General features: G+C 41.9%; 1 protein-coding gene across 1 annotated transcript in view; it reads left to right on the forward strand.

Annotated features, from left to right (window-relative positions):
* The window catches only part of LOC121534924 (parapinopsin-like), a 92,732-nt gene extending 89,328 nt beyond the window's left edge, over positions 1 to 3,404 (forward strand). The window contains exon 4 of the mRNA XM_041841548.2: positions 2,341 to 3,404. Coding sequence (XP_041697482.1) covers positions 2,341 to 2,697 — 357 coding nt within the window. The 3' untranslated portion in view covers positions 2,698 to 3,404. The remainder of the gene's footprint in view (positions 1 to 2,340) is intronic.
* Positions 3,405 to 14,827: the final 11,423 nt, after the last annotated feature.

Consider the following 14,827-nt stretch of genomic DNA (forward strand, 5'->3'; position numbering starts at 1 on the left):
TTAGTGGGGTCACTGCAAATGTGAGTTGCTTTTCAAGTTATGTTATGAGTTATAAAGGCTATTAGGAGCTCACTCCTTCCTTTACCACGCAGAGTGTCTTGAGACCAGCTATCTAGTCCATTTTGTATTCATTACTCATTTGTATGGGACAAGAGTATGATGTAGTGGTTAGGGTACGTATGAAAAAATCAGCCTCTGTTGTCGTCTTATTTTAGCAGGCTTTCTATTTAGCCAGTCAAGGTTTCCAGCTCCTCACATTAGCGAATACTTATCCAATTGAAAATGCTGTAATTGTCCCATTCTTTATTGAGAACGTAATTAGTTCAGCATTTAAAACCATTTGGGAAATGTACAAATAATGAGTGTCTCTCAGAATTGTTCCAAGTGAAAAGGCAAGGAGAGACAACAAGCTCGATGAATGTCAGAACGGGAGGAAGAGAAGAGGAAAAAGGAGGTCTCCAACAAGACAGCTCTTAATTATCCACCACTTCTCAGAGATAGAGGGAACAAGAGAGAGGGATAATTAATTTCCCTGGTGAGAAAGGTGCAACTTGTATGGACCCTTTGTTTGTCAGCGGGAAGTAGGAGAGTTTAGGTGATTGTGCCTGCGGAGGTGGGATGGGGAAACAACTTCAAGTAGGTACATAAGTATCTATAAGTGTTCTTGGTGGAGTTGGGGTAGGGAACAACTTGAAGTAGGTACACTACCAGTCAAAAGTTTGGACACACCTACTCATTCAAGGCTTTTTCTTTATTTTTACTATTTTTCACATTGTAGAATAATAGTGAAGACATCAAAACTATTAAATAACACATATGGAATCATGTAGTAACCAAAAAAGTGTTAAACAAATCAAAATATATTTTATATTTGAGATTCTTCAAATAGCCACCCTTTGCCTTGATGACAGCTTTGCACACTCTTGGCATTCTCTCAACCAGCTTCATGAGGTAGTCAACTGGAATGCATTTAAATTAACAAGTGTGCCTTCTTAAAAGTTAATTTGTGGAATTTCTTTCCTTCTTAATGCGTTTGAGCCAATCAGTTGTGTTGTGAGTTACCTCTGCTGCAGAGGATAAGTTCATTAGAGTTACCAGCCTCAGAAATTGCAGCCCAAAAAATGCTTCACAGAGTTCAAGTCACAGACACATCTCAACATCAACTGTTCAGAGGGGACTGTGTGAATCAGGCCTTCATGGTTGAATTGCTGCAAAGAAACACTACTAAAGGACACCAATAAGAAGAAGAGACCTGATTGGGTCAAGAAACACGAGCAATGGTTATTAGACTGGTGGAGATTTGTCCTTTGGTCTGGAGTCCAAATATGAGATATTTGGTTCCAACCGCCATGTCTTTGTGAGACGCGGTGTGGGTGGACGGATGATCTCCGCATGTGTAGTTCCCACCATAAAGCATGGAGGAGGAGGTGTTATGGTGTGGGGACTTAATTAGAATTCAAGGCACACTTAACCAGCATGGCTACCACAGTATTCTGCAGCGATACGCCATCCCATCTGGTTGGGGCTTAGTGGGACTATCATTTGTTTTTCAACAGGACAATGACCCAACACACCTCCAGGCTGTGTAAGGGCTATTTTACCAAGAAGGAGAGTGATGGAGTGCTGCATCAGATGACCTGGCCTCCACAATCCCCCGACCTCAACCCAATTGAGATGGTTTGGGATGAGTCGGACGGCAGAGTAAAGGAAAAGCAGCCAATAAGTGCTCAGAATATGTGGGAACTCCTTCAAGACTATTGGAAAAACATTCCAGTTGAAGCTGGTTGAGAGAATGCCAAGAGTGTGCAAAGCTATCATCAAGGCAAAGGGTGGCTACTTTGAAGAATCTCAAATATATAAATATAGTTTGATTTGTTTAGCACTTTTTTGGTTACTACATGATTCCATATGTGTTATTTCATAGTTTTGATGTCACTATTATTCTACATTGTAGAAAATAGTTAAAAATAAAGAAAGACCCTTGAATGAGTAGGTGTGTCCAAACTTTTGACTGGTACTGTACATTGGTATAATGGTCCTTAAACCTTAATCCTGCTGTTTGTGACGGATAAAGGGTAACAGCAGGACATACTCACATTATTTGTTTCCCCCATTTTAAGAAAAGCGATGACTGGTTGGGTTGGAGTTTTGTAGCCTCACCATTCATTATAGTACATTTTTCTGATAATTCAGCATTCGAACAAACAGATGCTGTACAGTTAGTCCAACTTGACTTACGCCTTTCTGTCTCCCCATCTCGTTTTCTGTTTGTCCGTCTGTATGTTGGGGATGTGTTTGAACGTGGGCATGTGTGTATGTGTTTGCGCACTGGTATGCCAGTTCTACAGGTGTTTCCGAGCCCTGCTGAGGTGCCAAGAGCAGCAGAGGGGTTCCAGCGTCAGGAGCTCCTCCAAGGCGCCGACCAAAGCTGTCCGTGGTGGCGCCCACAAAACCAACGGCAACAACTTCACCTTCGAGGTGGCCTCCATCGGGCAGCCCACCAGCGTCGTCCCCCAGCTGGGGAACGCAACTGTGGACGCAGCCGTCCCCTCTTCCTCTGACATGGTCAAGCCCACCATGGTATCGCTTGTGGCCCACTACAACGGCGATGGTCTGGGGCCGTCAGGGGTTACGACCCCTAGGAACCAGTTACAGGGAGGGGAGGTGGATCCAAAGGGGCCGTCAAAGTGGATTTAGTGCTGTTACGAAGCTTGCCTTTCGCCAGTGTGATGGACAGGAGGCATAGAGGGAAATCTTTGAACGCCTCCGGACTCAAAGTGGAGCCACAGGAGCTGCTAGTCCGTCTTGAGGAAGGACATCAATCTGTCTGGCTCTGCACAATGTTATACATTCTTTCGCAATTTGCTATCTCAAATACGCCTATGGACCAAGAGTCGGGAGAAAAGTGTGCAAAGAAACCCTGTTATTTTGTACAATTTCTAATGTTTTGTAGAATTTATTAGTTCTATGAAAAGTCATGATGTGATTTCACGCTCTGTCAGCGTACCTTTACAGTACAAAGAGAAAGAGAGATGAAGAGTGCATTTTTGTATTGATCTGAGATTGGAGTCGCAGATTGAGGAAACTCAATTATTGTATTTCAAGTATTTTCAGGAGACAGTTTTCACAAGTGTGAAGATGACAAAATGGTAATGACAAAAAAAACCCACTAAAGGTAATGATGGGATTGTACTGTTAATGAATTTTGAGCATTGATCTACTGCTGAACTCAGCAGTTCCATCACTCAAATGTATTCAACTATAGCTAGTCTCATATATAACTTGTGTCATAAGCATAGGTAGCATGTGTCTGGCATGTATATTTATTTTGAAAAACATTTTATGTACACTACCATTCAATTGTTTGGGGTCACTTAGACATTTCCTTGTTTTTGAATGAAAAGCCATTTTTTTGTCCATTAAAATAACATCAAATTGATCAGAAATACAGTGTAGACATTGTTAATGTTGTAAATGGCTATTGTAGATAGGTGTACAGAGGCCCATTATCAGCAACCATCTGTCCTGTGTTCCAATGGCACGTTGTGTTTGCTAATCCAAGTTTATCATTTTAAAAGGCTAATTGATCAATAGAAAACCCTTTTGCAATTATGTTAGCACAGCTGAAAACTGTTGTGCTGATTAAAGAAGCAATAAAACTGGCCTTCTTGAGACTAGTTGAGTATCTGGAGCATCAGCAATTGTGGGTTCGATTACAGGCTCAAAATGGCCAGAAACAAATAACTTTCTTCTGAAACTCGTCAGTCTATTCTTGTTCTGAGAAATGAAGGCTATTCCATGCGAGAAATTGCCAAGAAACTGAAGATCTCGTACAGCGCTGTGTACTACTCCCTTCACAGAATAGCGTAAACTGGCTCTAACCAGAATAGAAAGAGGAGTGGGAGGCCCCGGTGCATAACTGAGCAAGAGGACAAATACATTAGAGTGTCTAGTTTGAGAAACAGGTGCCTCACAGGTCCTCAACTGGCAGCTTCATTAAATAGTACCCGCAAAACACCAGTCTCAACGTCAACAGTGAAGAGGCCACTCTGGGATGCTGACCTTCTAGGCAGAGTTACAAAGAAAAAGCCATATCTCAGACTGGCCAATAAAAATAAAAGATTAAGATGGGCAGTCTGAGATATGGCTTTTTCTTTGCAACTCTGCCTAGAAGGTCAGCATCCCGGAGTCGCCTCTTCACTGTTGACGTTGAGACTGGTGTTTTGCGGGTACTATTTAATGAAGCTGCCAGTTAAGGACCTATTGATGTAACCCTCAAGCTATCAACATATGTCACATAAGCAAAGGGTGGCAGAAGAGTATGCCACAATTGGCAAAGCACCAGATAAAAAATGTACATCCTCCTTTATATATGACATTTGCTTGTAAATTATATGTGTAGGCCTTATAAAGTACTTTGCTCCTTAGGGCTACGGTAATGGAGTGTTTATGAAGGCTTCATTAAGCAATCATAAGATGTATTTAGTAAAGTGTAACTCAACTGACCATTCGCTAACCCCCACCCCCCTTGGTTACTGTTGCGACCTCGGACAACATTTTCCCAGGAAACCCAATTCCCCCTTCTGACCACTAGCGAAATCCCCTCACAATTATCTAAAACTGTGTTTTAATACACAATGAAATTAAACACAGACTACCCCTTGCTAATCAGGAGATTCTCGGGTATGTTGTGGTGGACTGTTATTACAATTGCTTCACAGGAGCCTGGTAAAATGAAAGTTGTAGTGTGGCTAGCCACTGGATGGCTCTGAATGCACTGTCAGCATGCAGACGAAGTTACTAACCACCTTTGGCGCTAACTAATGCTCTCTCAAATGATGCCGACAGCAGATGAGTGTTGTATTCATAACATGGCTAACTTAGCTAAATAACATACATTTAGAAGAAAACAAGTTATATCAAAGTTAGCTAAGTTGGGTGGTCAATAAGACTGAGAACTAGTTAGCTAGTTCACTAAAATAGGGGCTATCAATGAGTAGGCTGAGCTATTCTACACGCAACAGACCGAAGACCAAACACACACTAGCGGTTTTTTTCATAGCAAAGAGAATGAGGAGTGATCCAGCGAGGGAAAGAGAGGATCGGGCAGACATACAGACAGTCAGAACCGTGCGCATAGGCTATATCTTGGTAATCTGTATCTAGCAATGTCTTGTCTAGCAATGCCTCGTAAATTCACCAAAGGTATATTAAAGTATATATTAGGCTATCAATGAGTATGATTAAGCTATTCTTCATGGTGCCAGTGAATTGAAGTTGAACATTGCCAAATGCATCAGTTTAATTGGCCCTAAATGTGCAATATTGTGCCTATAGCTTATTTAATGAAACCCTGGCTGGCTGTTGATGTCCTAGGTCAGGGCACTCCCACCCTGTTCCTGGAGAGCTACCTTCCTGTAGGTTTTCGCTCCAACCCCAGTTGTAACTAACCTGATTCAGCTTATCAACCAGCTAATTACTGAATCAGATGCGCTAGATTAGAGTTGGAGTGAAAACCTACGGGATGGTAGCGCTACACAAACAGGGTTGGAGAGCCCTGTCCTAGGCAATAGATCCCTAAGCAGCATCCCCGCTAAAGTTCACTTTCTCATCCATAAACACAGTCAAGTGAAAATATGGTTCAACAGCTCAAATCAACATGATGGGGGCATTGTTATTAGGAAGGACGTCTACCATGGATCGCTAAAATAAGTATCATCGCACTTCATCAATTTAAATATTATGGGGAGACTTATAGATTTGGCAGCCAAGCACAAGTTATCAGTGTAGCCTGTTATCTTCTAGACACGACGTTGAAAATCTTTATGCCTACAATAAAAACCTACAGGCTTCTATCATAAGGGTAAATTCATTTATACAAAATTAAGAATTACAGGGAGCAGTTTCTAAAATCTAAGCCTGTGTGAATCCTCTGGAATAACGCACATGCTTGGATAATAATTACAAAACCAATGTCTCTAGTAATACCCGTCCGAATATAACATGGCAAAGAATAGGCTTATCAGCGTACAGCGCGCCGCATCATCCCATGGGATCCGTCAGGGCCGCACACAGCAGAAGTACTGTATCACTGAAATATTCTAGTTCCTACACATCACCTTCTATATTCAAACAACAGGCCTTTTATATGCTAAGTTGATGAGCAAATGGGCACCATCATGCTCATGTCAGTCCTCTAGAACTCAAATGTAGTCTTCCTAGTAGAACTCTGCAGTAATGAGGTGGTGAGTACAAGTGTGCGCATCGGTTTCAGCGTGTTTTGGGAGTCGAGCAAGTATCGACTCCTACGACTCCAACCACAGGAGTTGGAGTCGAGCAAGAGTCGACTCCTTTCGACTCCAACCACAGAGTGAGAGTCGACTCCAAAAATCATGCACCACTACTTTCATGTGTTTCAAATGTGAGCTTGTCCGAGGTGTTGAACTTGATGACAGTTGCTATCCGTTGGAGCGCTGTGATTGGTTGCCCAAATTCTGGGGCGGGGCTTAGTGAAGGGTCAATTGGGTCCCAGCAACAAATTATCATTGTCTAGGGGCATTATCCCTTAAAGCTTTTACAAGCAAGCTTTGTGTAACAGTGACAGGGAAAAGCTTGCACAAGTTAGCAAGAACAGGCAAGAACAGGAAACAACAAGAGATTACCCGGCAATGTGGCGCTGGGCCGGTATAGATTGTACGCCTTGTAATAGACCTTTGAATCGACGGAAACTGATGCTATCAGCCTGGAGTGAAGCAGACATTTGGAGTTTGCGGTGTAGGGCTGGGATTTGGACACTAGTGCTCATAGAGGCCTCAAGGGAGTGGAGATATGTGCAACTTCAATAATCAACATGGCTGGCCCACATTGTCGTGGATCGTTCCGAATTTCCCCAGAAGGCTTCAGCCAGGTAATGGCTGATTAACCTTGTGGACAGCCTTATGACGTCCCCACCTCCTAGCATAGGAGCCTGAATGAAATCAAAATGACCCTTTTTGGCGTGGATCTGTTCACCTTCGGGCAAAAATAGTTCTGATAAATAGCCGCCCTGTAATGACACAGGTCCTGCATCATAATTGATTATTTTTGTTCCCGCCGCCATAGAACGCCAAGGACTCCTCGATGTGGGTATAGGACAGGAAAACGAACAGAAGGAGGAAATGAAAAGCTGCTCTTGAGCTTTGACCTGACCGAAAATGTACTTCTTTTGAGTAATGGGGCTGATTTTTCACTCGGTTATTTCATCCCCCACAGTTTGTGTACACTCACCTCCATTCAAACAGGTTGGCGTGCTTTTTTATTTAACAGATCACACAAGGTGGCACTACGTATAATTATTATTTTAAATGTGTAAAAAATATATTATTAAAATGATTGATAACTTATTTAGAATGATTCAGAATTTTTTTCTTGATTTTAGGTTTTATTTTTATTATCTGTCCAGAATTAATGTTCTAATCATACACGTATTAATTATACAGCTATTTAACCCTCAACTCCTATTTTGTTCTTATCCTTAACCACAGGTTAGACCACTGATAAATATACTGTGAGATTTGAACTCGCATTAAAATGACAGACATAGGCCGTGTCTTCTGCATTCTGCTCCTGTAAATGAATAGTATCTTTGACACCGAAGTGCTCCAAATCTGTCTTATATTGTATTGACATGCCCCGGAACAGGTGGAATTTGTCTTCAGCTCATGCCAAATAACACTCATTGTCATGGCGCTTGGCTGTGTGCCCAGCTATCAGTGGATGGCCAGCAGCAAAATGATGAACCACTGGGTAAATACAGAGAGATGGGGCAGGAAGTTCAATAGCTAATTGGTTAATTGTATAAATCCCTACAAGAACTTGCCTCGTATGGATTTTTTGATGACGATTATTCCATCTGACCTCTCAGGATTTCTGTGTGCAGGAACCTTCATATTCCCACTTCGCCACTTGATTGCGAACCCAGTTCTAAAACCTTATTTATTGGATAAATGCTCTTTGGCAATTGGAAGGAGGTCACCCATAATGTGTTATTGTATTATGTTTTTAATTATGTTTCACATGGCATAGTAGCAGACTTGATGTAGTATTGAAATGCAGAAACTGACTGGCCATAGGGCAGTTTGGGCAAATGGCAGATGAGCTGGTCCAATCTTTAGTTCAGTGGGCTGGTCTAAATTGGGGATTTTGTTCAGAATTTTCATTATGTCACTAACAACCCATTAACATTCCAGATCTGTACCTAGGGGATCTGTACCTAGGGGAAACGTATTACCACTGGAGGCTGGAGCAGACATTAGCTCCCTCTCCCCCTACACTCAACATCCCTTTTCATGACTCCCTAGGTTGGTACTTAAGATGAGGGCTCCCCAATGACTATAATGAGGAAAATGTTAAATAGATAAGTCTAGTTCCCAATATCCTTGCTTTCAATCGATTAATTTTGGCTGGTTTTTACATTTTTTGAAGAACCAACACACTGGGATGTACACTATACAAACACCCAGACAGACAGACAAAAGCACACAGGACTTCACATGCTTTTATTTCTTCTCATTTCATTATCAGTCCATGCATTATTTAGCCTTTTTAAATCCAGGATTGTATCAGAGATAAAACCTCTTGCACAAGGAAGCAAAGGAAGTCCTGGTCCAAGTAAATTCTTAATTGTGCTGACCACCACTCAGATAAATACTGGTGTTGTAGTGATAGCACTGCAAATTACAGTCGCAGCTCCACACACCTTTAGTCTTTACTTTAAATATACATGCAGTGGTAATGTTAGCTAGATAGCATGAAGAACACCGGGGTTTAATGACGATAATCGATAGATAATGGCCACCTAAATTAAACCTGATGATGTCATAATGATGACAAAGGGATTATTTGCCTACTTTAGAAATGTCATCGGAGTTCCAACCCACGCACCTTCTAGCGTCAGTCGGTTATCATAACAAACATAAAAATGGAGTGACACGTTGTGAAATCCATGAATAGAAAGCTCTACAGGGGGAGTGACAGGACAAACAGGGTCAGGAATATAATTCCTGGTGACTGAAAACTGAAGTGCTGATCTAGGATAAGTTTAGCATTTTAGATCGTAGTGAATAAGGTTAAATGGACACGGGAGACCTGATCCAAGATCAGAACTCCTACAGTACTCTGAGGCAGTTTGTGAAAACGGGCCCAGGTGTCCTCACACTGAAGTGACCTGGATCCACAAGGCCTTTGGCCTGACTCCTGGCGCTCTGCATAAAAGAGTAAGGCTTCTCAGATCTCTAACTCTCTCTGTCCTGCTCTTATTCTGTCTTTTGTTATTGCCCATTGGTCATTTGCAGCTGTATCTTCCTCTCTTTCTCTCTCGCTCTCTCTCTGGCACACACAGACACACATTTTCACACCACATCCGTATAACTATCCTAATCCTCTTTCCGAGTGAAAAGGGAAATGGTATTATTTATGCATACACACACATCCCTATATAATCCTAAACATCTCACAAATGAAAAAGTAAGAGAATGGTCATATCAGTGTAGTTTGTTTAGAAATTACATTTTGATTTCCTATACCACAGATAGTTAGTTGGTATGCTATTAGTATTGGGCAAAAGTTGAAAGCGCTTGACATACTTACTGTAGGCTGAATTCTGCAGTGATATTAATGGCAAGCATTTCAGTAAGGATGCCAACTGGACACTATTGGGTAAATCTCTGTCTTGTGGTCAAGCCAGACCATCTGCAATTAGATACAATACCAGTACAGTCCTCAAGTGAGGGCCCTTCGAGAGTAAGGCTGAGAAACTCTCTAGTTAGTTATTGACTTAAAGAGACTTCTTTCAGGCCAAAGACGTCATATCTATTTAAATTGATGTATTATCTGTATGTGTGAAACGTTTTGCAAAGATCTCAGAATAGTGGAGAAGAAAGCACGTATTAGCTGATAATTATACATTGATGAATGCGTCATCCAATTCAACAACACAGACATTAGTAAGCACCTTATGACTGACATGATCACGTGGCCTCCTATTCTGAAGTACTTTTTTTCATTTCATATCTTTTCACAACAGAAGAATGAGGACGTGTCCCAAATGACACCCTATTCCCTTTATAGTGTACTTTTTTTTTTTTTACCAGAGCCCTATTAAAAGTAGTGCACTATAAAGTGAATAGGGTGCCATTTGGGACACGTACTAAGTCGCGATTAGAAGACGGAAGCCATGGTGAAACAAATGAAGTGCAGCTTTTAATGGCTACATTAAGCCTTCATAAGCACCACATACATGTGTTACAAAGCATCTATAACCGTATGTCATGCTTTATAAAGGTTTCATAAATTTGGCATAACTGTGTGACATAACCACCAATGTCAAATGTGACATAACCCACTATGTAGAATATGACAAAACCTGTGCTTCTTAAAGTGTGACATAAGCATTACTTTATAACGGCATATTAATTTCAGGCGTCACAAAGCATCCATAACCTTGTCATGTCATACTCTAAAAAATGTATAGAATGGCCCAACCTCTTTCCCTCTTGGGTGCATAGCCAATTCGACCTGACCCCAACCTTCATGTCATTCAAGTAATGGTAGTCACATTACACAAGGAACCACTTACTTCGATAAAACCTGAGGATCTTGAAAATCTTCATAATTGGGCAGAACATTTAACCTATTTATTGACATTTTATGTAGTGTCCTGTGATACTTCGTATTAAGTGAGACACCTTCGGTCATTCATAACACATCCATAAAGACTCTATATCGCATGATGCTGTACATACTATGAAGTCAGACACCTTTGGTCATTCATAACACACATAAAGGCTAAATGAATTATCTTTAGGAATTATCATTAACAGCTAAAGTACATACATTTCCTTTTATTTTGTTTGTACTGTATTTTAAATTAGTTTGAACTGTATATAAACAAAGCGCGATAGAATAGCAGAGTATGTACTGCACATTTTTACCATGATGCTGGATGCTCCTCTCCTCCGGTTCATCAACAAAACAAAAACAAAATCAAATGCACTGGGGCGAACAGTGGCGCTGCCTGTTTCTTTCAGCTTTAAGCTGGTGTACAAAACCAAAAGTAAAAACAGGCAAAAGCTAAAGGACGGGACGCATTGAAATAGTGCACATATAACGGATGTACATACAACAAAACATGTTGGTCACCCACAAAGCTACATACTGGACTATATTTTTATGAAAAACAAACAGATCTGCTTATCTGATGTACAGCTTAATGTCTTTCGGTAAATGGCCCAACGCACCACCTCTTATGTTTTTCAGCTAGCCAGTAACGACAGAGATGCTGCTTTAACAACTTCTCACTGCAGTTGCCACGTTGCCTCTTCACTTCGATCTTTATGGTGCCCCATGCTCTCTCAATGTGTTGTGTGTGGCAGTGACGGGGTTAACAAATGATCTGCTATGACATACTGTGTAGTGATGGTAACCATTCTCCTCCAGAGCATTTCTATATGCTCTCCACTCATCAGACAGAATTGAGGAACCACTTCTGACATGATGCCGAATGATGGGGAGAAGACGTCTTGAGCATCTGTCCACCAGCCTGAGGATGTGTTTTCTGCTGGTCCTTCCTACCTCCATCATCCCGAAGACCCAAGAGCGTCACCTCCATGTACCTCTGAATCTTACTGCCATTTCATTGGGATTTAGCTTGGTATGTGACACATGGTCAAAATAAATGTAACTACTGAATAATGATGAGTAATGTAGCCTAACCATTGCAAAATCAATCATTGAATTCCTTTTGTTTTGTAGATACAATACCTGACCAAAAGTATGTGGACACCTGCTCGTCGAACATCTCATTCCAAAATCATGGGCATTAATATGGAGTTGGTCCCCCCTTTGCTGCTATAACAGCCTCCACTCTTCTGGGAAGGCTTTCCACTAGATGTTGAAACATTGCTGCGGGGACTTGCTTCCATTCAGCCACATGAGCATAAGTGAGGTCGGGCACTGATGTTGGGCGATTAGGCATGGCTTGCGGTCGGCGTTCCAATTCATCCCAAAGGTGTTCAATGGGGTTGAGGTCAGGGCCCTGTGCAGGCCAGTCAAGTTCTTCCACACCGATCTCGATAAACCATTTCTGTATGGACCTCGCTTTGTGCACGGGGGCATTGTCATGCTGAAACAGGAAAGGACCTTCCCCAAACTGTCGCCACAAAGTTGGAAGCACAGAATCGTCTAGAATGTCATTGTATGCTGTAACCGTAAGAATTCTCTTCACTGGAACTAAGGGGCCTAGCCCGAACCATGACAACCAGCCCCAGACCATTATTCCTCCATCAACCTTTACAGTTGGCACTATGCATTTCGGGCAGGAGGCGTTCTCCTGGCATCCGCCAAACCCAGATTAGTCTATCGGACTGCCAGATGGTGAAGCGTGATTCATCACTCCAGAGAACGCGTTTCCACTGCTCCAGAGTCCAATGATGGAGAGCTTTACACCACTCCAGCCGACACTTGGCATTGCACGTGGTGATTTTAGGCTTGTGTGCGGCTGCTCGGCCATGGAAACCCATTTCATGAAGCTCCGGGCGAACAGTTCTTGTGCTGACGTTGCTTCCAGAGGCAGTTTGGAACTCGGTAGTGAATGTTGCAACCGAGTACGGTCGCGTTACACGCTTCAGCACTCGACGGTCCTGTTCTGTGAGCTTGTGTGGCCTACCACTTCACAGCTGAGCCTTTGTTGCTCCTATACGTTTCCACTTCACAATAACAGCACTTACAGTTGACCAGGGCAGCTCTAGCAGGGCAGAAATATGACGAACTGACTGGTTGGAAAGGTGGCATCCTATGACGGTGACACGTTGAAAGTCACTGAGCTCTTCAGTAAGGCCATTCTACTGCCAATGTTTGTCTATGGAGATTGCATGGCGGTGTGCTCAATTTTATACACCTATCAGCAATGGTGTGTGGCTGAAATAGTCGAATCCACTAATTTGAAGGGGTGTCCACATACCTTTGTATATTCTTTTTTGGGGGGGCATTTTCGTCAGTATTGCTTAGCTGCTTGCTGCTATAGGTCAGCCCCCGAAGTGACACTTCATATCAACTATATACAAGAATTTGCTATGTGTTGTCTTAGGAATTCAGCATTCTCTGTGTTGGTCTAGCCAACCCCCATTGTCACACCTCTGAGAAGCAGAGGTTATATCATGTAGGTCTGATATCTGATTGGAGGTTAACTTTACAGTAATGCTATTGGTCAACATCTCAGGTTTTGAATCCAAACAACTCAGATGCTTAAAAAAGGGTCTAAGATTCATTGTTCACTCTCTTAATTTTAATGTTGGAGCTTTTCTATTCTATACATTTATATGTTCTATTCATGTGCTGTTCTAATAACCCATTTATGTGTTCATGCAAGTGACTGATAAGTGAATCCTCACTTATCAGTATCTGCAATTTGGCAGTACGCCCAGACCTTGTTTTGAGAACAAAAGATATCTCAGTTTCAAGGTCTCAGCTTAGAGAGAAGAAGCCTCGTGAGGTATTGGTCTGTCACATGTTATGAACCAGTATTGGTCGGTCACATGAATAGAACAAAATGGTAATGATGAATTAATTATGCTAAATCATGCAAATATAACTTGTCTGTGTATAGCCGTATAAAAGACAACTGCTGGGACTGCCTTTTCTGACAGACGTTCACTATGGTGCATTAAGTTTGTTGGAACCTCTCCAGCACGCTGACAATAAAGGATGGTTAATTTAAGATTGACTTTGAGTGTCCCTGTGTAAGAATTTCCAAGAAAATTTGGCGTCAACGAACAGCATGATTGATTCTGCCTGCGGAGCTTTCCTGCGGGGGTCTGCGAGGAAAACCGGTGGCGCATTTTATGAAGCGTGAGGGAAATTCCCGTCTAACCAAAAGAGGACTAGGACCCGCCCCTTACTGTGAGCTGCCCAGGAGGAGACACATCATCCGCGAAAAATTGAGGGACGGCAACTGATTTCAGTAAGTCAAGTTAAATGAATTTATATAAAAATTTAAATAATAAAACCAATGAAATTAAACATAAAAATGTAGAAGGAGGGTACCACTAGCCTACAAAATAACACGAGGTGTTTTTGAATACGGGGTGTTATTTACATGTATGGAAAGTGGCAAGACTACAGAGCCTATAGAGACCATAGCAATTATGGCTTGCGAAAAAATTCACCCCCGTTGGATTTTTCCCATTTTGTTGCCTTACAACCTGGAATTAAAATCGATTTTTGGGGGGTTTGTATCATTTGATTTACACAACATGCCTACCACTTTGAAGATGCAAAATAAATTTTTTTGTGAAACAAACAAGAAATAAGACAAAAAAACAGAAAACTTGAGCGTGCATAACTATTCAACCCCCAAAGTCAATACTTTGTAAAGCCACCTTTTGCAGCAATTACAGCTGCAATCTCTTGGGGTATGTCTCTATAAGCTTGGCACATCTAGCCACTGGGATTTTTGTCCATTCTTTAAGGCAAAACTGCTCCAGCTCCTTCAAGTTGGATGAGTTCCGCTGGTGTACAGCAATCTTTAAGTCATACCACAGATTCTCAATTGGATTGAGGTCTGGGCTTTGACTAGGCCATTCCAAGACATTTAAATGTTTCCCCTTAAACCACTAGAGTGTTGCTTTAGCAGTATGCTTAGGGTCATTGTCCTGCTGGAAGGTGAACCTCCGTCCCAGTCTCAAATCTCTGGAAGACTGAAACAGATTTCCCATTCCCCTGTATTTAGTGCCATCCATCATTCCTTCAATTCTGACCAGTTTCCCAGTCCCTGCCGATGAAAAACATCCCC

The sequence above is a fragment of the Coregonus clupeaformis genome, chromosome 21 (assembly GCF_020615455.1).
Source record: "Coregonus clupeaformis isolate EN_2021a chromosome 21, ASM2061545v1, whole genome shotgun sequence".
NCBI lineage: Eukaryota > Metazoa > Chordata > Actinopteri > Salmoniformes > Salmonidae > Coregonus > Coregonus clupeaformis.